Source organism: Oculina patagonica, chromosome 3, assembly GCF_052425735.1.
Source record: "Oculina patagonica isolate OP01 chromosome 3, crgOcupat, whole genome shotgun sequence".
Lineage (NCBI taxonomy): Eukaryota > Metazoa > Cnidaria > Anthozoa > Scleractinia > Oculinidae > Oculina > Oculina patagonica.
In genome coordinates, this window is record NC_135760.1 from 3311358 (window position 1) to 3338439 (window position 27082).

Below are 27082 nucleotides of genomic sequence, written 5' to 3' on the forward strand. Positions count from 1 at the left end.
AAAAGTTATTCACCAATCAATCCTGACTGACTGACTGGCTGAGTCACTGACTGAATAACTGACTGACTGACTGACTGGCTGAGTGAGTGAGTGACTGACTGGCTGAGTCACTGACTGAATAACTGACTGACTGACTGGCTGAGTGGCTGACTGAATAACTGACTGACTGACTGACTGACAGACGGACTGACTGACTGACGGACGGACGGACGGACGGACGGACGGACTGACTGACTGACTGACGGACGGACGGACGGACGGACGGACGGACGGACGGACGGACGGACGGACGGACAAACGGACTGACTGACTGACTGACTGATTGATTGACTGACTGACTGACTGACTGACGGACTGACTGACCGATCTCAAAGACCAACTGATCAATCGCCGAACCAACCAAGTGACCAACCACTTAAGCAACTAGTAAGTCAAAAGCCCAACCATGCGACGGATCAAGCAAGCAACCGAACAACTGATAAACCGACCGACGAACGAACGAGAAACCAATCGATCATCAGTCCAATCAATCAAACAACTAAGTAGCTCACCCACTATAATTTACCTCACAAATAAAAACGTCAAAAAAGAACATTACAACTTAAGAACCAACTAACAGAATAAATTCGCAATCAACCAATTGATCGATTGACTAAGTGACTTACCAACCATTCCACTGACCGACTGAGTCTGTCCAATTTGACCAACAAAACCAGCTAATCGACTGACTGGTAAACCAGCTAAACCAGCCAACCAAACAATTGAATGGCTAAGCGACTAACCTACTAATCACCAACCGTCTTATTTACCCACAAGGCTACCAATTGATCGATCAACCAACCGAACAAACATCTCATTGTTGTCACAACAAAAGTAATACAAAATTGACCATGTCGCACGTTTTATTTAATAACTCCAAAAGTATTTACAGCTATAAAGTCTCCAAGGGCACGAAATATGCTTTCTAGAAAAAAAATATAATCTCCTTCATGAATACTTAAAATGTTTCAAAAAAAATTTTGAATCACAAAAAAATCAGTAAAAATAAGTCACAAAATTTAGCCAAAACTGAAATAGTGCAAAAACGCTCCACTGGGTAAATTTTAAGGTCCAAATAATCATTTTCCGTGTTCTAAGATAAAATTGCTCCCGAAACCCGGATGAAAAAATTCCAAACAGGGAATTAATTATTATTATTTTTCTTACGTAAACAGAAGGATCGCATTTCAGTTTCCATGGCAACGACTTATCCGAGCTCAAGTTACGTGCGGCTGCTCACGTCTGCATAATCCCTACAAAACGAGTGATTATCAAAAAAATTGAGCTTTACATTCCCAAACTCGACAAAGGACAAATTGTTTATGACAAAGGCGAGTGTCTAAACATAAAAAACGGCGATCCGAACGGTTTTTTGTCGCATTTTGAAGAACATGTGCTTATATCGCAAACAGACACAAACATGTGCGAAGGAAAATAAAAGATCATTTACCCCGGTCATTTACCTCAATTTTTCGCTTCGAATTTCGAGCTAACTATCCAAATAACTTTGTTTGAGACTTGAAAAACCTTCTGGATCAACTTCCTCCTCAAAAACCATCTTCACCGGCTTTTAAAAGCTGTTTAGACTTTGTTAAAGTTCATTCCACTTCGGCCGCCATGTTGTAATTTTTTAAACAAACACGTGTCACGCTTGGAAAAATTGGTCATGTAAGAGACATTCAAGTGTCTTGGCCCAAAATTGCTCTGTAATTGGCTAATCATATCAGCTTCCTGTTCTCCTAATTTGGAGGAAAGCGGAAGTAAGGCAAATTTTCTAGGAATTTTCGCGCTACCGGTCCAAAAGGACCGGTAAATGGCCGTGCGTGACAAGAAAGATAACCAACCTACCTACCGAACCACCAACCAACCGACCGAACTATCATACCAAAATCCAAGTATCTATGCAACAAATAAACCAACCGACCCTCTGTCTTCCCATAAGTGGATTCTGTATTGAATTCAATGAAACGGTTCTGTAAGCCCCACAAACACGTTTTTACCAATTCTTGTATCCGTTATTGGTCAATACACTTTTACTCACCCATGAAAGATGGATATCGGTGAACTGTTAGGGCAGCCAGAGAAAATGCTGCGGTAAACCTTCCATGGACCAGCGTCCAAATCTGGGAGAGAAGTTATATTCCTCGTCCGCCATTTTATACTACAGAAACCGGGGTAAGCTTCAAAAGCTGGGTAGGCCCTTTTCGCTCGAACGCAGACTTTTCCTCGTAATAGTCCGTTTGTGCGTCTCACGGTGTTTTAATTTCCAGATTCCTGCCTTTTTTCAGAGTTTTGCAACCTCTCGTACATCTCTGCTATGAATTCTCTTCTATGTTACAGACAGTAACAGTTTTAACGCTATCGCTTCGAAATGCGCTGAATGTTCCGTTCTTGTTCCTCTCGAACTTCGCGAGCTCAAAAAGCCAATAAAATCAAAACTTCTTGAAAAATCTCAAACGGCATGCAAATTACTTAACTAAAAATTACGTGTAAAGACACGGCAGTATGTCTGTTACTGTGCTAACTATCTATCTTTCTATCACCCATTCATCCGTCCATCCATCTGTCTGTCTGTATTTTCGTAGTGAAGTAATTACCAATTCTGCGATCTGTTATATACTCGTCGTCTCCTTTACCACCTGCAATGTTGGGGTGTAGAATGTGTCCCGTGAATTCAGGAATAAGTTTATTCTGATTATAACAAACAGCAAATTGTGCTTGACTGTCGGTGCCGCCATAACAGAGTCCTGTATATTTACATTTGACAGGTAAAGCCAGACCAGCCAGTTCCAGGCCTTTAGGACGGTGTTTCTTGCCAAAAAATTGTGTCCAATATTTGAAAAAACAGGTGTTGATGATGATGCCATCGGAATAGGCAGATTTAATTTTCGTCACCCTTCTTTGTCGTGCTGGCAAAATATGTAATAAACTATCAATTAATGTGACATAAAAGCAATTGTATTGTCATCCATTTGTTACCCTGTACAAATTGTAGTTCTAAATCATTTACCATTTTCGTTAACAGTACGCTCCCGAGAGAAAAAGCAACAAAAAACTAAGGAGATTTGTTTTATTAGGAACTAGTTCAGAGGTATACAGGTCAGTGAGAGTATTTACCTGCCTCTGCAACTCCCGAAGTTGCGATTCGAAAAAAAATCAACAGCATGAAAACTGCAAACGATTGCTTGGCTACCATGACGATGTCAATCTCTGTAAAGACAAAGGATATCAAAAAACTATTCTTTATATAAATATATATCTTTTTATTGAGCATATGTTGAGAGATTTTGAGGGACCTTGCCCAGGCTCCGGGCTTTTCGCTGGTGCCCAGCTGGCGGGTAGCCGTCAAAAGCTGGGGGAGGGGAGGGTGTCACTTTTGACTGCTGGGCCTAGCTAGGTTCTGGACCCTTTGAGCATGTCGAGGGTTCCCTGTATAGTAGGCACTCTGCCGGTCTGGCAGCTGTCTGGTGGGCTGGTGACGCGACAACCTTCTAGCGTGGGGGGAGGGCTAGGGATTTGTAGTAGCCTGGAGTGTTTTGGGTGGTTGTCGCCAGGTTCTTGGAAAATCGCTCAGATATACAATTGCTTTTTCCCAGTGTTAAAAAAATACATTTGGGAACAGCTCTAGATCACTTACCTTTTGAAGTGACGAAGGCTGTACTGATGATTAATTTGGAAAATAGTTCTTTAAATGCTAGTTAGAGGGATCAGTGTTTTAATGCTCGTGTATAACGGTTGTCGCTGTTATTTTGTCAGGGATTGTTTCTCAGGATTCCAACGCTGGTTTTTCAAGGCTAAGATCGAGAGTTGAGTGGCTTTTAAATTATGACCTCAATTATATATCATTGATCAATGCCAAAGAACTACAAGTTATTTTTTTGTGACCCGAAATTTCACATCAAATTAGAGAAATGAAAAGTGCATTCTGAGTTCGATCGACATTTATAATTTACGTGTGTAGTAAATGTCGTTGCTCTTTCTTGCCGGCGGTCGTTCCGACTGTTTAACAAGACTTTCAACTTGACATTGAGTTAGCTGGTTTTGTGGCGTAAAATACACTAGCCAGAAGTTGTGTGATCTTTAAGTAATGATGTCATAAATATGTCATATAAGCAGGCGATGACTGAAAAATACGAAACAAGAAAAGTGTAAAACCACAACAAAAAACAATTCTACCAAATTTTAGAAAAAAAAACTAACGTATGATGAATCCACGAAAATATCCATTACTTGTAACGTTAAAACCCAGTGGTGACTGGTAAAAAAGATCTGCATTACTTCAATAGCGATAGCAATACATCTCATGCGACAGACTGAAAAAAAGGTTTAAAACGATTGAGTTGAGAAACTGAAATGAAAATCCCATTATGAAACCATTACCGCAACCGTACTAAAGAAGTTTACACAGGATATCTCACGCAAGGCGCCACTGTTTCAATGTACGACCTTAGAAGATAGTTACCGTATTCGTGATGGTGATAGCGACTGAAAGTGCCCTTCCCTGGGATGATCCTGAAGGATTTCAGAATGGCGTGTGTACTATGAACAGAATGAAAAAGATATTCAAAACATATTGGAGCAGCAATGGCATCATTATAGTCAGTTTTGTTTAAAATCGTATTGCCTTTTCGCCCGTTCTATTACCCGAAGAACACACTTACCTGGGAAGTTTGAAAATCGATTTCTATCTCGGCTTCTTTAAAGAAAAAACTGCGAAGTGAACTCGTTAAAACACTTGATCGTGGATAACGGTTGCCTTCCTATTTTGTCTGTGACTGTTCTTCAAGCTTTCAGCTCAACTCGACAATTTTGTAACTGTTTGTTTCCGAGGGCTGAGTTAATTTAATGTTTGTTATCCGACTGGGCTAAGATAGACTGGCCACAAGTTCAGTAATTTTTTACCAGTTGCATCAAAAATGACCTGATACAATGGATCAGAGGCACAATTAAGGAACTGTTTGAATTTCAGCTGAGTTAAGATAGAGTGGCCACAAGTTAAGACAATTTTTACCAATTGCGTCACAAATGACCTCACACAATGGTTCCTGAGAGGCTCAAATTATGCTTTCTCTTCTGTGGCTGTTCCGTTGCAAACAAAAATACAAAAAAACAAGAAAAAGTCCAATTTAAAAGAGCTCTTGACACGACATGCTAGATCTCTTGCCTTTGGAAGTAGCAAAGGCTGTATTGCTGCGAGTTAGAACTCCATCAAGATCAAGCGGTTATCGCTGTAATTTTGTATGCAGTTGTCTCTTAAGACTTCCAACACGACAACATAACATAGTTAGCTGATTCTTCAAGGTTAAGAGTTGAGTGGGTTTTAATTGACGACCTCATTAATATAAAATGATCAATCCAAGAGAACTACGAGTTTTAATTTCCTTTATTATATGGCTACAATAGTACGCGCGCTCTGATTGGCTGCTGAGCGGGCATTATTTTCTTGTAAATTAATGACCGGGCATTATGAAAAATTTTCTCGGCTCGGCGGTTTTTATATGGTTTTTTGAGTTGTGAGTAAAAGCTACTAGCGCAATTGCGAGAACGACAATAAATACCGACAAAATGTAACTATTTTTTCAACAACTGAAAGAAAAATATTAGCATACCGATACTTCTTTAGTATGAGCGACGAAGAGAGCCACAGAGAGCGAGAGCGAGTTTCACCTCGGTGTTTTTTAGATATTTCAGTTTAGAATAGCGCTAAAAGGCCATATAATAAATAACTTATTAACCTCGTCCGTTCGGTCATTACAGGGCAATCTCAGATCTCGGTCTGAGATTCCCCTGTAATGACCTAACTCTCGGTTAATAAGTAGTATTTACTGACCCAAATTTTTAAGCAAAATTATAGAAATGAAAAGTGCATTTCGAGTTCGATCAACACTTACAGTTTACGTGTGTAGTAAATGTCGTTGCTTTATTTTGCTGGCAATGCTTCTGGCAGTTTAATTTAACAAGACTTTCAACTCGATATTGAGTTAGTTGGTTCTTTTGGGGTAAATTAGATGTCCATAAGTTGTGGTAATTTTTAGCAATGATGTCATAAATGTGTCCTCTATTACAGCAATTTTGACACACAAAGCTCGCCTTTAAAAATTATCTTTTTTAGGCGGTGACGCCTATATGTTGTCGCCCGTGGACGGGCAATGTTACGATTACTCCAACCGAGTAGCACTGGGAACTATGCACTTTGATTGTTTACGTTTCGGTACGCCATCTTTGATTGTCATGAGTATGAATCAACTTGAGCGTATATCATGCAAAACGCGTTTGATTTCTAAAGTGGAACGGAGGTATGGGGTCAGGAGAGAATGATGTACTGGATAATTGTGAGATCGCTTACAGAACTTTTTAACCGTTGTACGTGTATTCATCAAAATCGGCATACGCGATAAGAATTTGACGAGTAAAAGCCGGTTAGTGTCATAACTTTTGAGACCGTTCCAGTATAAAAAGGCCGGCCAACCGATGACAGTATCTTGATTAGATTGCAAAGGTGAGCTATCTGATCTTTGTTTGTTTTGGCGTGCATTGTTATCGATAATAATGTAAGTTTAGGTTAATGTTATTTCCCCTTGCCTTCGCGACTCGCCATCTTCCTTTTTTTGTTTTAGATAATATTTATCTCAAGCCATTAAAAATAAAACAGTGACGGTATCCGTATTCCTATTTGTATGAGAAGCCAGAATTCTAAAATAATTTCTACCCAATTGCTGATTTAGCTGATCTAAAATGTTTTGTTTGATAAGTTGCATAAATACATGTAAGTGATTCTTGTTAGCGGTGTTGACTTGATTACATTTCAATACGAAAAAATGTCACACAATCTTCAGTATCGACTTTGTGTGGGAATCAATTCTTGGCCTTTCTGTTGCCAAATAATGAAGTTCATAATAATTAAATGTGCTTATTTTATTATACTGTACGTATGTAATGTATTGCAAGTTCGTTTTGTAGTTAAAGCAAATCAAAAATTAAAATAAATAAAAAATGCAATTTCTGGGATCAACATTGTAAAGCGGAAAACAATACTAAATTTTAAAATAATAACGATATAATGGATCTATGAAAAAAGTCATTAGTTGCAACTTTAAAACTGTGGCGATTTGAAAAAAAAAACGTGCTAATTTAGAAGAGACAAACTTAAAAACCCGGTCCAATACTGAGAAAACGTTTGAAAAGCAATGACATTATCATCGTACTTTTGTTTTTTGAAAAATCGTATCCATTGCCTTTTGTGCCTGTTCTATTACCTTTAAAAAGCTTATGCGATTTTTAAGGTGATAATCTTCTGGCTCTATTAAGAACACACTTACCTACTAGGGAGTTTGAAGATCGATCACAATCTCGGCTTCTTTAAGAACAAAACTGCGAACTGAACCCGAGCAAGCACTTGATCGTGAATAATAGTTGCCTTCCAATTATAGCGATCAACTCAACAATTAGTTAATTTTGCAACTGTTTGTTTTTCAGGGCTAAGTCAATTAAATGTTTGTTTTACGACTGGGCTAGGATAGACTGGCCACTGAGTTCAGTAATTTTTTACCAATTACGTCAAAAATGACTCGACACGATGGCTCAGAGGCACAGTTAATTAAATGTTTGTTTTACGACTGGGCTAATATAGACTGGCCACAAGTTCAGTAATTTTTTACCAGTTACGTCAAAAATGACTTCGCACGATGGTTGAGAGGCACAAATTGTGTTTCACGCTTCTGTGGCTGTTCCGTTGTAGATAAAAAAGATAATTGTGTATGTAAAATAGAAAAACGAGTTTAAAATTGATAGCAAGTCAATATCCACTTAAAAACAGCTATTGACCCAACATGCCAGAGCTCTTTCCTTTCGAAGTAGCAAAGGCTGTATTGAAGATCAATTTGGAAAATAGTTTAATACTTTGAGTGCTTGTTAGAGGAACAGAAATACGATTTAAACTTGATCAAGATCAAGCGGTTGTCGCTGTAATTTTGTCTGGGATTGTTTCGTAAGGCTAACAACACGACAACATTGCTTATTCTTCAAGGTTAAAGACTCGTTAAGAGTTGAGTGACTTTTAAACGATGACCGCATTAACATATCATGATCAACGCAATAGGACTACAATTTTTAAAATCAAAGCTGACCTGCATGGGTGAACCTTTTAAGAAGAATAAACATTCAGTGAGAACTCTGAATAGCGGCACATTGAGTGAAAACACGTCTAAAAACTTGGTGAAACTCCATGAAGTTCGAAAGCTAGTCGTTTGTTCTTTTTTCCGCAAAGGTCAGTCTCGAATCACAGCTTTTATATCAATGGGAATGCCTCTGAACGTATGCATCCGGCAGGGCAAATAACAACGCTTTCGCTCCGTGCATCGCGCTAAAAGGGCGTTCTGAGGTACCATGAGTTGATCGACACTAGCATTGTTAGAAGGATAGTAATAATTTCGACCGAAGTGTAGCTGTGCGCCACTGGCTTTTTCATCAGTTAAACGAGACCTTTTTGGGGCCGGGCGGGGGGGGGGGGGCCCGCCCCCCGCCCCCCCCCTCGGCCGGCGCCCCGCCCCCCCCTTCGATTGCCACCTCAAATTTTTATTTTCAGTCTTTCTTCTCTGAAAGATCGGTTTTGTGTATTCATAATTGTACTCCGTTATTCAAAGCGTTCAGCGTTTCCGTAAGAAGATTCAGTTCTGTCCTAAGAAACAATCCTCTTGTGACAAAATTAAAAAGCTTGTCATTTAATTCTTGTACGAGGTGATCGACCAAAGGGAAATACTCGATGTTCGTTTTTGAGTTTAAACCGGCCTTACTCTAAACCAACAAGCCTCCAGTAAGTTGACAGTTGCATTACAACTGAAGCAGCTGATTTTGGTGAATAATTCAAATTCAACCTTTTTATAAACTATTGTACCGTTGAAAAACCTTGTGAGCCTGTGCTTATTTGCTTAAAGACAGGTACGTGCCTGGTAGCGAATTTTGAAAAACTTTATTTTACACGGAATTTCCAGTGTGAATTTTGAACTTCTAAATCTGAACTTCTAGGTACATACTCGACAAAAAATTTTACAAAATAGGCTATGAAATCCCCTTGCAGACTATAAAATTACAAAAAAAATAAAAACGTGTCTTAATTTGTAACATAAACAGCGGGAAAAAATAATACTAAATTTAAAAATGGTAATGTTACAAAAAACTCATAAGGTGTAACTATAAAGCTGTAGCGACTTGTACAAATTAAATCAGGACTCTAAAAGTGATAGCAGCCAAATTTACACAAAATAGCATTGTAAAAAAGGAAGTGATTAAAAATTTTATGAGTCGAGTGCCGGAAAAGATGAAAATCCTCATCTGAAATCATGAGGGCGCCACTCTCTCTCACGCGGGCGCAGCTGTTTGTTTGTTGCAATTAACTGGAAATCCACTTAAAGTGTAGAAAGTGGCCTGCATGGCAATTGTTAAGAGAATGTCTCCTTTAGATCCACAAACTTAATTTGGCTCAGTAAATAGAATTCGCTCAAAATCCCTCCAGTAATTTTTTATTATAAGTAAGTAACAAATATGGAATTAGACTGGAGAAAAATTGTTTTCTTTATGAAATCTGGAGGAAAACCTTTTACACCTTCTGGTGGCCTCGATGGCCATTGGCCGGATTGTGAAATTTGGTAAAGTCCAACCATTCGCTCTAATACAAATATTGCAGCTACATCGCTTAAATACCGATATTTGTAAACAACAAGCCTTGGCCTTTTAAACTGGATGAACCGCATTGAAAAACTTTGATTATCAAGAAAGAGACGAGGATCTAAAGTTTGGCTATTTTGGATGTTAAAGGCCAGCTCAAATTTCCCTTAACTTTATGTAGTAAAATATCAAAAGTGGCTCGTACTCACAAGTTAAACTGCATATCAGCGGCAAGCTCCATCCTTCCGCTCTGAGAATATGTAACAATATTTGGCCGTTCTCTACTCCTTCGGTTGTTGACAAGGGGCGAAACAAGTGCTACTCGGCGGATTTCGCCATGTTGTCATCATAACAATTCGAACCAACTTCAGTACCAAAAAGAGGAGAATTTTGTTCGATCACTAGTACATTTATCTCGCAGCGAAGGAAGAAATCACCTTGCAATCCGCTTTTATCTGAACGGAAATTATCACGTCGAGATAGTCCATTTTACAGCAACTTTTACAGCAACATATCGATCTTCTACTGTCAGCCATCTTGGTTTTAACATCCGCTGACCAGTTTAGTCGGTCAGTATAAAACACCACGGACTTTGCCACGGACTGCGGACTGCGGACTGCGGACTGCGGACTGCGGACTGCGGACTACGGGCTGGGTATAAACACAAATGCGGACTCAAACTGCGGACTGGGTATAGAATACGGACTACGGTATAAAATGCGGACTGAGCATATAAAATGCTTTAAATGCAAACCACGGCTAGAAACAACGACTTTTTTTATCGACGGTTGTTGAAGGCGGTACGAAGAAAAGCACACAAACTGCTCGTCAAGATTCACAGCGAAATCAAAATTTATTTTTTCTTTCACGATAAATACAATTCCAGTGCCGTAGCAAGGGGAGGGGCCGGGGGGGGGGGTCGTGCCCCCCCCCCCCAGTTTTTTTCCCAAAAAGTAAAAACAGACACGTATGAAATGTTGAAAATAAAATTTTATCTCCCAAAAGGTTTGAAACAATAACATTTGTACTTCTTTTCATTTTTTAACGTACGTAGGGTGAGGCACAACAATATTAAACAGCTAAAAAATAAACTAAACGAACTAAACTTTGGGAAGTTTTCAAAAAACGACCTGCCGATGAAGTCTACGTTTGTCTCTAAGGCAACTCAGACAGTTTGATAACTACGAACTCACTATGATGACTCTGAAAAGTGAAACATTTGCTGGTTTCAAGATACAGAGACAGTCGGTTTTCTATTTTGTAATTGACGTTGCAAGTGTTTTACTCTCTTCAATGTGCATTGGTTTGCTGAGACAGTGTAGGAAGAAAATAATTCGCGATTTGCGTAACTCACAAATAGCTCTTGGAGAACGCTGGAAATAGCATTTCCAAGCCTATAGATTTCAAAATTTTCTGGGGGGGGGAGGGGGTGGTGCATTCCCCCACACCCGCTAGCGGCTCGCGCCGCCGGCGCTCGCGTGCCCCCCAGTTATTTTACCCTTGCTACGGCACTGCATTCTCTCAAAAATGCTCTGCTCGGTATCTGTGAAAGAAGAGGCTTACCTTAATTAACGCTCTCATCGTTCTTGAAATTTGACTGGTTCGCCTTCAAAACATTCGTCCGTTCTACTGGATGTTTTCTGAGAAATATACGGTGAAATTCCGAGAATTTACTTGCGAGCTTTCCGCCGCCATATTGGATTTGCGACATATACAAGTGCTTGGTTTTCAAAAGAAGACGCAATGCTCAATCTGCACTCTTTCAACTTGAATTTTTTCTCTGCGTCTAGACAAATAACTACTTCGGATATCTATAGCGTCAATACGTGAGATAACTAAAAAAAATAAAAAATAAAAGAGAAGAAACCTTGAGGGAAATCACCAACGTGAAAAGCTACCTTTTACTGTCGAAAACGTATAGTCAGGTCGCTTAGCGCAAATGTTTGGAGAAATCGTTACATGGTTGATAAAAGCACCAAACTTTGCAGAATGATTCTTTAATGACTATTAAATAATTTTATCCGTGGCTCCACCTGAATTTTTTCTTGCAATTTGCAAAATTTGCTAAACGTTTTTTACCACGAACAAACTCTCAAGCACCGCTACCACGCCATTTTGAATTGATGCAATGACAGTTGGACAGAAGCAAATATTCCTCTACTCCGTAAGTAATTTGCAGTTCTATGCTTAAATGTTGTAAAAATATATATAAATTGAAGACATTGTTGAAGGTTTCGCTAAAATTTCAATTTTTAGATGCAGTAATCTAAAATGTTTATTATGGTAATTATGCGCTTGTAGTTTGTGGCCGCCCAGGGAAGCGGAACATGCTTAAAGAAGCCTTGAAGAAACGAGATTACACAGAGGTCGCATAAGGTTTTGGTCAAGCTACGGCAGCTTCAATAATAAGAAAATACATTTTCAGCAACGAGGCATATAAATTTATGGATCGTTTCCAGAGAATAGTCAAGAAGCGTCATTACCATCTAGCCTCAAAACCTTAATGTTCTTAATTTTCAATGGAGACGGTTTGAAAAAGAAAGATAAGCACGAGTCCAAAGCATGCCTTACCGTTGATCAGCCTATTGTCTACAACACATAGAAAAAAATCAAAGGAATCCGATACAGAAACAAGGCACTTTAGGGAGCGTGAACCGCCTCTGCCTGTCTACATTGACCTGAACATGCATAGATTGACGAGATGCAAGCGGATCATCCAGCATTTACACCAGCTGGAAATTTCTATTTCCTATGTCAGGGTCACACAGCTTGAAGAGTGCGAGCACTTTGACGAGGATGGAGTTGTATCCCTTGCCTGCGAAAGGTCTGTTCACTGTTGCCTTAGACAGCCTTCAAAAAGCGGCTCTTTTCTTGTTACCGGCATCAGTCTCCTCCAGTTTCCAACTGAGAACCAACCAGGTATAAGTACACAACCAGTTACGATTTCTCCATCTGTACCTAGAAAGCTCTCTGCCTTGTTCCACGCTTTGTCTGGTTGTAACATCACATCCAGATTTAAGGGAAAGGGCAGACTTGACAGGCATTTAAAGAGGAAACAGAAACACTTCCCTCTTTAGCCTCCCATGCGATTGAGTCCTTTGATGCCCACTTCCGAAAAACTGAACGGCTGGTTATTATCGTTTATGACAAAGAGAGTTCGTCCTTGTTCCTTAACCAAACTAAGCTTGAACTTTTCTGTCTTAAGAACGTTCATTGAGAAGATGCCACCGACGGACAATGCTTTGCTTTAACTCACAATAGACGGGCGTTCAACCTAGGACACTTGTACTGATACTGAGCAAAATATCCCTTCACCTTATAAACACCTTATTGAGTGTCACTCTCTTTATATTTTTCATGTTTTTCTGTTAATTTTTGGATCAAGGGGGTGTGTACTGTCGTGAATTGTAATAAACGTCGTGAATTGTAATACCTGTCGTAAATTGTAATAACAGTTGTCGTGAATTGTAATAGCTGTCGTAAATTGTAATAACAATTGTCGTGATTTGTAATAACGCACCTATCGCAAATTGTAATAACACATTGCCGTATTTTGTAATACTCCGAGCTGTCGTAAATTGTAATAACACATTGTCTTGTTTTGTAATAATCCTTTAATATGAGAATTAGCAATCATACAGAAATCTGGTTTTCGTTTTCTATAAATGGGGAAAAACAGTTAAAGATTTCGTGGTGTAAATTTATTCCTGCTTTGTATCGTCATAGTTATTCAACATTATTAGCTAACTACTCACCAGAACTGCGACAAATTTGCAGCAAAGCACGTTGTAAGGAAACGTAAAGTTACATTTGTTATTCCTCTAGTCGGTTTTTAACAAGCCATTGGTCTTCATTTTTGTGAGGGAAAAACCATCTAAACATATTTTCATGATATTTAGCTTGTCTTTTAAGTGTTGAGCCACTCCACCCTTTATCTCCCTTCGGTGTCGTCTGACCGACTAGCTTAAATTTTCACGTTAAAAAAAGTAAAACGAGCGATGAGGAAGATAATGACGTAGTCAAACACAACAGATTAACGGCATTTCTTAACACTCAATAGTAATAATGGCGGTTCTTCTTTCTTTTCTCCGTGTTTTCGTTTGATTTTTACAACCACATCGACCTTGTCTTCCTCAGTATTTATTGCCATCATATTGATTTTGTTTCCAGGCTCCACGGCAATGATGTTGTGGTATAAGACCACCCATTGTAATTCCGAACTCTTCCTATTTTTACAGTGATGTTCAATTAAATAATTTTGTTTGGATGGCTTTTTTATTTTATTTTGGCTGAAAGAATTGTCCGGTGAATAACCCTTTTATTAATATCATCGGCAGAGAAAGGTTGAAGCCAGATAACTGAAAAATAAATGTTAAAAAGGTGAAAACTAAGAAACAGCTAAGTTAATTTTTCACACTCCGTGCCAACACTCCTGAGAGTAAGGGGCTGGGCAATGCAATTAAGTACTAATGAGGTACCATTTCTACCCTTTTATTTAGAAAAAAAAAACAAGCTGTGAACTTGAATTTTGTTTTGTATTTTCTTTCTTTTATCAAAATAATGCACATTTCTTTTAAAAAATAATAATAATAATTGCCGGAGCCTCGCACTAATTCCCTTCGATGTACGTCGCCAGAGTTTAGGGGGGTCCTTCTTGGACTGGCACTAGTTACGAGCGCGAAATATTATGTTTTCAACGTAGTTTTTCTCGTTCCATGCAACAAATTCACCATAAAGCATTACCAAACGATCAAAAATGGCCTGCCAGGCTGCCATTAGAAACTGCTCTAGATCTGAAGTTAAGAATAGAGTGTGATAATACTGCTTATTACAAAACACGACAATGTGTTATTACAATTTACGACAGCTCGCAGTATTACCAATTACGGCAATGTGTTATTACAATTTGCGATAGGTGCATTATTACAATTTACGACAACTGTTATTACAATTTACGACAGGTATTACAATTCACGACAACTGTTATTACAATTTACGACAGGTATTACAATTCACGACGTTATTACAATTTACGACAGTACAGGGGTGGCTAGCCACCCAATCTAACGCCACTAGATCCACCCATGTCTAGGATATTACAATTAATTTTTTCAAGCCTTAAACCGCCGCATTTTTTCTTTTGTCAGTAAAAAAGGACTGCGTGGGATGCTAGTTTTAGGGAACCTGGAAATCGGTGACTTTTTCTTCAATTTGCCTTATGGGTAATAAATATTTGATAAAGGCCTGCACAAAATAGCGACGGACAGCCCCTGAAAAATCTAGTTGACCGCTTACGAAAGGGAACATTGCAGAACAACTTTTATGAATTTATGCAAATGAGCTCAAAACGTTTAGTTTTAAATTTCAAGGAAAATAAAAAAAAATCGGGTGGAGCCACGGATAAACTTGAAACAAGAATCGAAAAGAGGCTGCATGCAATACTCTCACAGTGCCTCTCTCCACCCAGGTGTATAAATGGGTACCGGCGAATTTACTGCTGGGGGGTAACCCTGCGGTGGACTAGTATCCCATCCAGGGGGAGTAGCAACACTCCTAGTCGCTTAATGCTACGGAAACCGGGATAAGCTCCGGCTGTATGGGCCACTTGGCTCGGACACGGACTGAAAACGGCAGCTCGATTTTGCGATTCAAAACTCCGGTTCCAAACTCGAATGTTGAGAGGATTATCGTCTGGCTTCACGTGGCAGACACGTACGAATTTTGCCGAATTTTGCTTGCATGTTTTCGCTACACTAACACACGGTTTGTTTTAACGTTTCGCCATTCGCTTATTCAACACCCCTTGGACTTCTGTAATACCAAAAAAGAGGTACGAAATTTCAAGTACTGAAGAAGTTAAAAAATTCTACTGGCAACCCGGTTTTCATTGTCATGCAAATTAGGGTTGTTTGTCAAACTCCCACGTGCCTGCCGCTTGAGGCTGGCCAGATATGCAGTTGAATAACGATAACTAACTCGAACCTTCAAAGGAGATCGAAAAACGTTTTAGATATTGGGAGTTCGAGTTAGCAAGGGTACTAAATTATTAGGGAAAAAACACCTGGAGGATCGGAGAAAGTTCGAGTTTAGCAGGAGGTTCGAGTTATCTGTAATGAAATCGACAACATTATATTAAGTTTTGAGTCGAGTCTCCACTGCAACTCCGATCCAAGAATCAAAGACTAAAGCGAATGAAACAAACACAAATTTTAAGTTCCTCACAATTGGAGGGATTTTAATGTGTTTTGACAGTACTTTGCTGTAATCTACGAGCAGGCTTTCTGTAGGAAAAAGGCTAACTTTATCGAGCTAGGCGAGAAGGTGAGACAACTTTGATGCTCAGTTTATCCAGCCTTGCTTCTAGTTATTTTTAACATCAGGTCACGTTTGGCAGCATTTTGCATGCTTAGTCTGCATTTTATACCGTAGTCCGTGTTTTATACCCAGTCCGTAGTCCGTAGTCCGTAGTCCGCAGTCCATGTTTTATACTGACCGACTAAACTGGTCAGCGGATGTTAAAACCAAGATGGCTGACAGTAGAAGATCGATATGTTGCTGTAAAAGTTGCTGTAAAATGGACTTTCTCGACGTGATAATTTCCGTTCAGATAAAAGCGGATTGCAAGGTGATTTCTTCGTTCACTGCGAGATAAATGTACTAGTGATTTAACAAAATTCTCGTCTTTTTGGTACTGAAGTTGGTTCGAATTGTTAAGATGACAACATGACGAAATCCGCCGAGTAGCACTTGTTTCGCCCCTTGTCAACAACCGAAGGAGTAGAGAACGGCCAAATATTGTTACATATTCTCAGAGCGGAAGGATGGAGCTTGCCGCTGATATGCAGTTTAACTTGTGAGTACGAGCCACTTTTGATATTTTACTACATAAAGTTAAGGGAAATTTGAGCTGGCCTTTAACATCCAAAATAGCCAAACTTTAGATCCTCGTCTCTTCCTTGATAAGCAAAGTTGTTCAATGCGGTTCATCCAGTTTAAAAGGCCAAGGATTGATGTTCACAAGTATCGGTATTTAAGCGATGTAGCTGCAATATTTGTATTAGGGCGAATGGTTGGACTTTACCAAATTTCACGATCCGGCCAATGGCCATCGAGGCCACCAGAAGGTGTAAAAGGTTTTCCTCCAGATTTCATAAAGAAAACAATTTTTCTCCAGTATAATTCCATATTTGTTACTTACTTATAATAAGAAATTACTGGAGGGATTTTGAGCGAATTCTATTTACTGAGCCAAATTAAGTTTGTGGATCTAAAGGAGACATTCTCTTAAAATGCTTTGTACGAGTCATGAAAATTGTTGAACAGTCGTGTGGTCGCGGACTGATAGAAAGGTAGTGGCCTTAAACTTGAAAACGTCGGGCCGACATTTTCAAGTTTGAAACTGTTGACGGTGTTCATTTACGTCTTAGAAAATAAATTTATGCCTTTCCTTTGTTGTTCAAAGGATATTCTGTTAAACAGCAAGTGCCTCTTATAAATCTAGCACAGTTCGTACAAAAACTTAGAAAATTTCTCGTGACACTGTCCCTTTAAATTAGAAGATGATCGCCATATTCCAGATGGTTATTGTAACTGAGAGTGTCCTCCGCTAGGACATTCTTGGAGGATTGCCCTGTAATTTGTTTAACGAGTTAGTTTTTGCTTAGAACAGCGTTAATGCTACGAATGAATGACAAGAGGCTGTAGAAACTTTAAATTTACCCCGTCCAATACTCAGAAAATATTGAGCAGAATTCACTATGGCATTTTTTCTCAAACATCGATCGTGTTGCCTTTGTTGTGCCTGTGCTATTATCTTTTCAAAGAACACACTTACCAGGTCTGGTTGGTGATCGATCATATCTCTATCTCGACTTCGGTTTCTTAATTCGATGAAGAGCTACAACACTTGATTGTATATTTTAGTCGACAACTTTTAATTTGTTATTTTTCACCGCTTCTTTAATTTGTTACTTGTCACCGCTTCGTTAATTAACTGTCTGCTTTACAGGGCTAAGAGAGACTGGCCACAATTTAATTTTTACCAGTAACTTCATAAATTAGAAACAATAACTGACTTCGCACGATAGCTCAGAAGCCTAAGTTTTGTTTGTAAAATAGAAAACCGAGTTTAAAACTGATAGAATATGTCAATATCCAGCGAAATAAAAAGGAGTGACTGAATGCTTTCTCATGCAAAACAATGTATTGAATCAGTTGACGAAGAGCGGGTATTGCCCACTGACTTAAATAATTTAGATTGTTAATGATTCCATTAAAATTTTTTCCCCTCTTGGCAATTGCCAGATAGGATGTTTAAGGTAAAAAATGTTTTTGCCAATTGACTTTGCAACTGATTTTGCCTTAGTATTTTCAGTCCCGCCGGTTATAATTATATGATGGTTGTTAGCAACTGAGAGGTGTCCGCGAAGAAGAGCAACTCAACCTTCCGGTTCAATTCTCGCTCTCAAGATTCCGGAAAACACTTATTTTCACACTTTGTACCTTCTTATATCTGTCAATTTACTGTGAAACTCTGCCTGTCCTGATCTTCTTTTAACTGTCTTTTTATTATTTCTTTTACAGATTTTTTTCTGTAAAAAAGTTCATTTTCTTAGCCAATTTTCTAGTCATGAATGATTTTTTGGCCTACAAAAGCTCACGAAGGTTTAGTAATGATGGTCGTCAATGCGAATACGTCGTCGCATGAACCACATTTTGTCATGCAGAACAATAAACTTTCAAGTTCTTAAACTCTTCATCGCTTCTCAAGGTCGTTCGTGAACACTTTTTCTGTTTATATTTACAAACGAATCTTTTGGTTGGCAAATGCATTATAACAGTTTCCTTTTCAAAATCATATTACTCTTTTGGCTGCGGTGCTTAAGAGCTAACTTACCTTCTAAAGAACGAAAAACACTACTACTTGATCCCTCTGCGCTCGCACGGCAAAGAACTATATAGCTAAACTTCGAGTTGAACTCGATCAAGGGCTACAACACTCTATTGTCTATAGTGGTTGTCCTGCTATTTTGTCTGTGATTCTTCCTCAGTCAAGCTTTTAGCAGAACTCGATACGTAGCTAATAGACTGTGTGACCGTTCCGTGTGAAGAAATTCACTAGCCGTTCGAGCCGTGCAGCCGTTCCGTGTGAAGAAATTTACTAGCCGTTCGAGCCGTGTAGCCGTTCCGTGTGAAGAAATTTACTAGCCGCTCGAGCCGTGTAGCCGTTCCGTGTGAAGAAATTTACTAGCCGTTCAACCTTTCCATACAAAAAAAACTTTTAGCCGCTCGAGCAGCAAAAGCTATCCGTTTAAAAATTCGTCAGCCCTTGAAGCGGCTCAAGCTACACGCTACACATACAAGAAAGTTGACAGACGTTCAAATGGCATGAGCTAAAAACTGCACCTTATTAGTAAATGTGATGTTTACAAACACCTCGTTTTAAACGGACACGGTTTTTTTTTCTGCTCTTGAAATATCTTCGCTTTTATAACATTCGATCATCGATAAAAATTTTATCTAAGACTAAAAATTAAGTTCAAGTCAGTACGAGAAAATGTTTCGTTGCTTGACGGAACGCAAATTTCGAGCGCTTCTGATTTGAGATCTATAGATAAATATTACCTCGTGTTACGTCAAGAGTCAAGGCAATACAGGACACGTTAGCCAAGCCAGAAACTCATAGACACTTGTGTGCTTTAAATTTGCTGAAGCATTTTTTCACTAAGAAAGAACTCGCAGAAAGTAACACAGATGGTAGTCACGAGAAAAAACGCCTCGATGGCAACAAATTAAATTCCCTAAAAATACTGGTATTTAGTAAATTCCCTGTAAGCACGCCAGAAGAAAAGGACAAAGCCTGGAGGATCATCAAGGGGAAGATTAATTCTAAGTGTCGCACAACGCGAAAAATGTCTTTGCCAGAAGCAACTCCACCAAGGTCTTCCTAGTCAATTTCATGTATTTTATTCAATCAATTTCATGTAAAGGTGTTTCTAGGATCATGAATTATTGCTTTTGTTTGTAAGACTGTTTGTTTGTAAAACTTAGTTTGATAATAAAAGTACTCAAATTGCAGAAATGTATAAGAATATTTGTAGTGCCCTGACCAAACAGAATGCTTTGACTTTGAAATGATTTCGCAGCGCGGGACAGTTAAACAATGGCGGCCTTCTTTTACAAAATTTTGTGACGCGCTTAGAAGCATAAAAGCGAAAAACTTAGAGAAAAAAAATCTGCTTGAATGCTTTGACTTTAAAATGATTTCGCAGCGTGGGACAGTTAAACAATGGCGGCCTTCTTTTACAAAGTTTTGTGACGCGCTTAGAAGCATAAAAGCGAAAAACTTAGAGAAAAAACTCTGCTTGAATGCTTTGACTTTGAAATGATTTCGCAGCGCGGGACAGTTAAACAATGGCGGCCTTCTTTTACAAAATTTTGTGACGCGCTTAGAAGCATAAAAGCGAAAAACTTAGAGAAAAAAATATGCTTGGATGCTTTGACGCTTTGACTTTGAAATTATTTCGCAGCGTGGGAGAGTTAAACAATGGCGGCCTTCTTTTACAAAATGTTGTGACGCGCGTAGAAGCATAAAAGCGAAAAACTTAGAGAAAAAAATCTGCTTGAATGCTTTGACTTTGAAATGATTTCGCAGCGCAGGACAGTTAAACAATGGCGGCCTTCTTCTACTAAATTTTGTGACGCGCGTAGAAGCATAAAAGCGAAAAACTTAGAGAAAAAAAATCTGCTTGGATGCTTTGACTTTGAAATGATTTCGCAGCGCGGGACAGGACAGTTGAACAATGGCGGCCTTCTTCTACTAAATTGTGTGACGCGTAGAAGCATAAAAGCGAAAAACTTAGAGAAAAAAAATCTGCTGAGATATTCGATACAGTTTAAGTTTAATTCAAAGTTTTGATTTAGAATGCAGATTAGAAGAACAATTCGATTTTATGTAATCAGTGTTATTGTATTAAGACTGTTTTGCGATAATATTATTCGGAGCAGTTCGAAAGAGGAGTTTTGCTATTTTGTTATGAATGAAGCCGTTTAAACTTTTTTTTATCCGCGCGGCCGTTCGACATCATCCGTGTGAAGGAAATTTACATCCGTGTAGCCGTTCGACTTCATCCGTGTGAAGAAAATTTACATCCGTGTAGCCGTTCGACTTCATCCGTGCGAAAAAAAATTACATCCGTGTAGCCGTTTAACTTCATCCGTGTAACAAAAATTTACATCCGTGTAGCCGTTCTCGGTATCCGTGTAGAACGGCACATCGAGCCGTTTCTCATCCGTTCGCTTGCCGCGCGTTTCGCCGAACACACGGATTCCGTAAGAGGTCGCGTGAGAGGTCATATTTCTCCTTTCTCCAAAATACTAAAAATGTCAGTAAATACTTTATACTAATTTGTGCAAAATAGCGAGAACATCCTGTTGTAGACTAAAAATTCGAATACAAGAAAAACTCGACTTAATTTGTAGAATTAAAAAAAGCGAGACTTAACACATTAAAGTAATAGCAGCCCCGTAATTCACAAAAAAGGGCATTGAAAAAATAATGGTTTAAAAACCTTATCCGGAGTCGAGTGAAATAATTAAAATCCTTAACTTAAATCGTTACCGGCATCCGTAATGAAAAAAGTTATATTATCTTTACAAAGAACACACTTACCAGGACTGGTTGGAGATTAATCTCTATCTTGGCTTCGTTTTTCTTTGGAGAACAAACTTCAAATTTTATTCGATGAAGAGCTACAACACTTGTTCGTGTATTTAAGTCTACAACTTTTAATTTGAAAACTGTGTTATTTTTCACCGCTTCGTTTATTAATTAAAGCGAAGGTTTCACATTAATGCGCATGCGTGACGTAACATATTCCAGATTAATATACAATCTTCGTTCACTGTCCAAAATCCACGCGCGCCATTGATTAAAATCGATCACGTGATTTTCCTTTACCTGTCGTCAGCAAACTCCGACAGTGCAGTATTGACAATAATGCACAAAAATCGTGCATTATTGAAAATGTCTTCAGCTTCAAGGCTTGCAAAAGTGGAAGAAAAAGATATTCCTCAAATTATCAACGATTCAATACCAAAAAATACCAAGAAGAAAACAACCTGGAGTGTTTTCATTTTCAAAGGTAAACTGAAGCTGAATTTTTTGTGTGCGATTGACTTGCTGGCTTGCAATTGTAAAAGCGATCGGCTCACCTTGAACAAGCTTCTCGCTGACTGTATTTATGAACGACTCCAGCTAAAGAACAATTTAATGGACCATTTTGAGCTTTATTTATTTTTCAGCTTATTTTGGATTTCTGTATTATTGATCTTTACAGCCTGCATGTATAATTATGTACTACTCAAATTCTTATTATTATTATTCATTAAAAGTCTAGTTCAAAGTTCGGTGAATCGTGTTTTTCTTGCAGTGTACTCAGATTGTATATTAAAAGGGTTAGAGACTGTTAGTTCGTGTTTTGTTGACAAATACACGCACTTGCTGGCCGCACAATGAACTCGAAATTTTCAATACTGCACTCGGCTACGCCTCGTGCAGTATTGAAAATTTCTCGTTCATTGTGCGGCCAGCGCGTGCGTGTATTTGTCAACAAAACACTCACAACAGTCTCTAACCCATAAATAAATCATGGGTCAACACTAAATTTAAAGCAGCCATCGTTTGTTAAATCCGAATGAATCCGTCGTTAAACATTGTCACCTGTCGTTCCGCTTAGACAAATTGAAGTAAGCTATTTCTCGAGTTCCCGTGAGTGATGTTTTGTCGACTGACTAAGGGCCTGTTTATATGGAGTAGAGTTGTCCCTGGTAGAAGAGTTATCCTCTCCCCTGCGCTATCTTTTACCGAGCGTTTATATGAGAAAGTTGTCCCTGTTGACCGAGTTAAAACTTGGCCGGTTCAAAAGACTGGCGAGAGTTATTTTGAAATAGCTATTATGGCGGCTTTTTCTAAAATCAGGAACGCTGAAACATCGACGTAGACCATTTTGGACAAATTTACCGCCGACTTCGATGTTGTTTTGGCCGATTGCAGCATTTGCGCATGTTCCGTATGTGTCAACTTGTCCCTGGTTAAGTCCCTGGTAGGCGAGGCAAAAATAACCAAACTGTTTATATGGAAAAAAGTTGGCCCGCTCCCCAGGGTCACCCTACCTTCAAAGCGAGTGACCCTCCACTCAGGGTCACCCTGCCCCCCCCCCCCCCCCGAGCCAACTTTGCAATTTCTCATATAAACAGTTCGCAGCTATTTATATTTAACTATAAAGAAACGTATGAAAAGCTCTCTCGCCCGGGGTGGCTCGGTATGGAGGGTAACCCTCCTACCAGGGACAACTCTCCCCCATATAAACAGGCCCTAAGGCGTTTGGGTAGCGAAAAAGCCATTCAATATATAGAGTCTCGTAAACGACATCGTGATCGACCGGCGACAGGACGTTCTCAAGAGTCCTTGGAGACCGAAAAGCTAAACAGATCAATCCGGTGTGGCGCGAGGCGGTCTTGTGTGGCTTACGGAAAGAATCTATCACTTGTGGAAATTCATAATTGTAGAATGTCTGGGTTAGTATGAACATAGTTAGTAGAGGGAGACTATGGTATGAACAGTGTTTTGATGTGGATTGAATAAAATTTATACACTGTTGGTGTGATGTGACAGTGGACGTGATATTTGTGTTCGACGAACGAGAGCGCAAGCCTAATTTTGATTTTGTGTCCTGTGTCTTTTGAGTTGGTATGCCTGTGTACTGTTATGCGGAATGAAACGAGCCGCTTTGCGCGCGCAGATGTATGGACACACATTTAGCCTCCCCCGCTTAATTTTTGCAGAGGCAAATCTCGGCCGGGAAACTGGTAGCCACAGAGGGCCTCGGTTTCATGCAAAACAAGATGGCGTCCCAAACTGAGGGTTTACCTCGGTGTAAGAACCTGTGATATTTTTCTTTGTTTTGGAGCTTTTGTTTTCCTGCCCTGTATTGTTTTTGACAAACAAGGATTGGCTGTTGGAATGTGAGGACTCTTTTCCAGGCAAGCAAACTCGCCCAGCTGGCAAGCGAACTAAGGAGATACGGAATAGCTGTGCTTGGTGTAGCAGAGGTGAGGTGGAATACCTTTGGAGAAATTACCACAACAACAGGAGAAACATTTCTATACTCTGGCAAGGAAAACGAGGAAGATGTTCATGAAAATGGAGTAGGCCTTCTAATTGCAAAGGAGGCAGCAAGAAGTCTTATGGAGTGGGAGCCTATATCCGAACGAATAATTACAGCTCGATTTGCATCCAAGGGACGTAATATTACCATCATACAGTGCTATGCACCAACAAATTTGGCAGGGATAGAGGTTAAAGAGCAATTCTATGAGCAGTTGCAAGGAGCCATTGGAAAGGTTCAGAGAAGAGACATGTTAATACTAATGGGCGATGTCAATGCAAAAGTGGGAGTGGGTAACAGCGGCAGAGAGGACATAATGGAGAAAGAAGCATTAGGAGACATCAACGAGAATGGTGACATGTTCATTGACTTCTGCGCCTTCAATGATTTGTGCATTGGGGGCTCCTTTTTCCAACACAGGAAAATACACAAGGCAACATGGTCCTCCCCTGACCTTCGCACACACAATCAAATCGATCACATTACAGTCTCAAAGAAGTGGAAAAAGACGCTTCTTGATGTTAAAGTCATGAGAGGTGCGGATATTGACTCTGATCATCACCTTGTGATTGCAATTGGGACGTTTAGGATGAAGCTGGCGGCAAAGAGGAAAGTAGGAGTTAGCGGTCGGAAAAGATTTAATACAGCTAAATTGAGGGATATGGGTGTGCGAGAAGAGGTCACTGTGACACTTAGGAACAAGTTTGAAGTTCTTGCTGATATTGATGAAGATGATCAGGATGTTGATAGAATGTGGCAGCACTGCAAGAACATCTTTGCGGACACCTGCAAAGAAGTGCTAGGATACAGGGAGACAACACGAAAGGAATGGATCAGTGAGAATACATGGAAGGGGATTGAAGCCAGGAGGGAAGCAAAGCAAAAGTTGAATAGAGAAACATGCATGGAAAAGAAAAGAGAGTTGCAGAGGGTCTACAAGGGTAAAAGGAGAGAGGTGAGACAGAAAGTAAAGAAAGATAAGAAGAAGTGGATGGATGATCTGGCACAACAAGCTGAGGAAGCTTCTGCAAAACAAAACACCAGAGAGTTGTACAACCTTACAAAAATAATGGCCGGAAAGAAGAATAAAAGCAACTCAATACCAGTGCGGGATAAGGATGGTAAACTGTTGTCAAAGGAAGATGAGCAAATGAAAAGGTGGAAAGAGCATTTTCAAGAGGTGCTGAATAGACCAATTCCAGAGATAGGTCCAGAACTTGCTGATAACGATGAGGAAATCAGTATTAACTGTGGTAGAATATCTAAGAATGAGATTAAGAATGCTATTAAGAAGCTTAAAAATGGGAAGGCAGCAGGAGGAGATAATATCCCTCCTGAGATTTTGAAAGCTGATCCGAGTACCACAGCAGATGTCTTGTATGACCTTTTGAATGCAATTTGGGAGACGGAAGTTATACCAGATGAGTGGAAGCAAGGCCTCTTGATCAAGGTACCTAAAAAGGGTAACCTTAGCCATTGTGGAAATTGGAGAGGTATCATGCTACTATCTGTTTCAAGTAAGATACTGACTCGGATCATATTAGACAGGCTGAAGACTGCACTGGATGTAAAGTTGAGAAACGAGCAAGCTGGCTTTAGATCTGGGAGGTCTTGTGTAGACCAGATAGCAACCCTGAGGATAATTGTGGAGCAATCGATCGAATGGCAAAGCATGTTGTATCTTAATTTTGTGGACTTTGCTAAGGCTTTTGATAGTGTTGATAGGGAGGGGCTTTGGAGACTTCTGCGGCATTATGGAGTACCAACCAAGGTTGTAAATGTTATCAAAGGGACATACAACAACTTTCGAGCACAAGTTGTACACAAAAACAAGCTGTCTGATCCTTTTGAAATTCGAACTGGAGTACGGCAAGGATGTTTATTATCTCCACTTCTTTTTTTGGTGGTAATTGATTGGGTAACACGAGAAGCTGTGAGGAATGAAAGAACTGGGATTCAGTGGACCCTTACTGAACAACTCGAGGATTTAGATTTTGCCGATGATGTGTGTTTAATATCTGCAACGCACAGCCAAATGCAAAGAAAAACAGAAAAGCTCAGTGTAAAGGCCGGTAAATTAGGAATGAATGTCAACATCCCAAAGACCAAAGTATTAAAGATTAATGGTAAAGTGAACAGTCCAATCTCGCTCGGAGGTGAAGATATTGAATCAGTAGAGGAGTTTTGTTATCTGGGCAGTGTCATCAGCACAGATGGTGGAACGGATAAGGATATTAGTGTTAGGATCGGCAAGGCCAGGTATGCATTTAGGGCCTTACAACCAGTTTGGCTCTCAAGGCAGCTCTCTCTAAACACCAAGCTCAGGATATTTTCCACCAATGTCAAGTCCGTTCTTCTTTATGGTTGTGAGACCTGGCGTTCAACTAAGGCCCTTCACAATAAACTGCAAGTTTTTGTCAACAAATGTCTCAGATGCATCTTGGGAGTCCGGTGGCCGAACGTAATTAGCAATGAAGAGCTGCTAAGAAGGACCAACATGGAATCCATTGTAACATCAGTTAAGCGAAGGAAATGGCGCTGGATTGGCCACACTCTCAGAAGAGAATGTAACAATGTGACAAGACAAGCCTTGCACTACCACCCACAGGGAAAGAGGAAAGTTGGACGACCAAGGAACAATTGGAAGCGATCCATGCTGCAGGAGTTGGAAGGAGTTGGCTACTCCTGGGAAAGAGCCAAAGCACTAGCAAAGAACCGTGTACGCTGGAGGAAACTGGTGGACGCCCTATGCTCCCAAGGGGGTGAAAAGGAACAATGATGATGATGATTGTTTTTGACGCTCTTTGTTGCTTTGTTCGTTCTTTGTTTTACGTCACCGGTGAGTTTTACAGGTTCTTACACCGAGGATGAGCCCAAACTGAACTCAAAAACATTGTTTTGCTTGAGAAAAAGGGCTAAAAACGTGTGGCCAAAATGTAATTTTGCCGACAATGTCATGGAGAACATTAGAGGGTTATCATCCAAGGTAGCAGAGTTGTCTTCAGCCACTGAACGTCGTAAAAAGAGTGGAAATCGAGTAAGTTGATGCGTAGTTTCGTACGGAGTTCATTCGTAGCTAAACCAGCGCGTTTTCCTGCAATTATAAGTTGCACAAAACTACAATTGAATTGTTAGATTTACATGCATCGAGAGTGGGTATAATACGGATCAAAATTGTTTTATCACTTCTTTGAATTTGTGATATATCGTTG

General features: G+C 39.6%; 1 protein-coding gene across 1 annotated transcript in view; it reads right to left on the reverse strand.

Moving 5' to 3' along the window:
* Positions 1–27082, reverse strand: part of LOC144646224 (nuclease EXOG, mitochondrial-like) — a 48117-nt gene that overhangs the window by 2410 nt on the left and 18625 nt on the right. The window contains exons 2-4 of the mRNA XM_078505762.1: positions 4502–4578; positions 3157–3249; positions 2637–2948 (exon numbers count right to left, since the gene is read on the reverse strand). Coding sequence (XP_078361888.1) covers positions 2637–2948; positions 3157–3235 — 391 coding nt within the window. The 5' untranslated portion in view covers positions 3236–3249; positions 4502–4578. The remainder of the gene's footprint in view (positions 1–2636; positions 2949–3156; positions 3250–4501; positions 4579–27082) is intronic.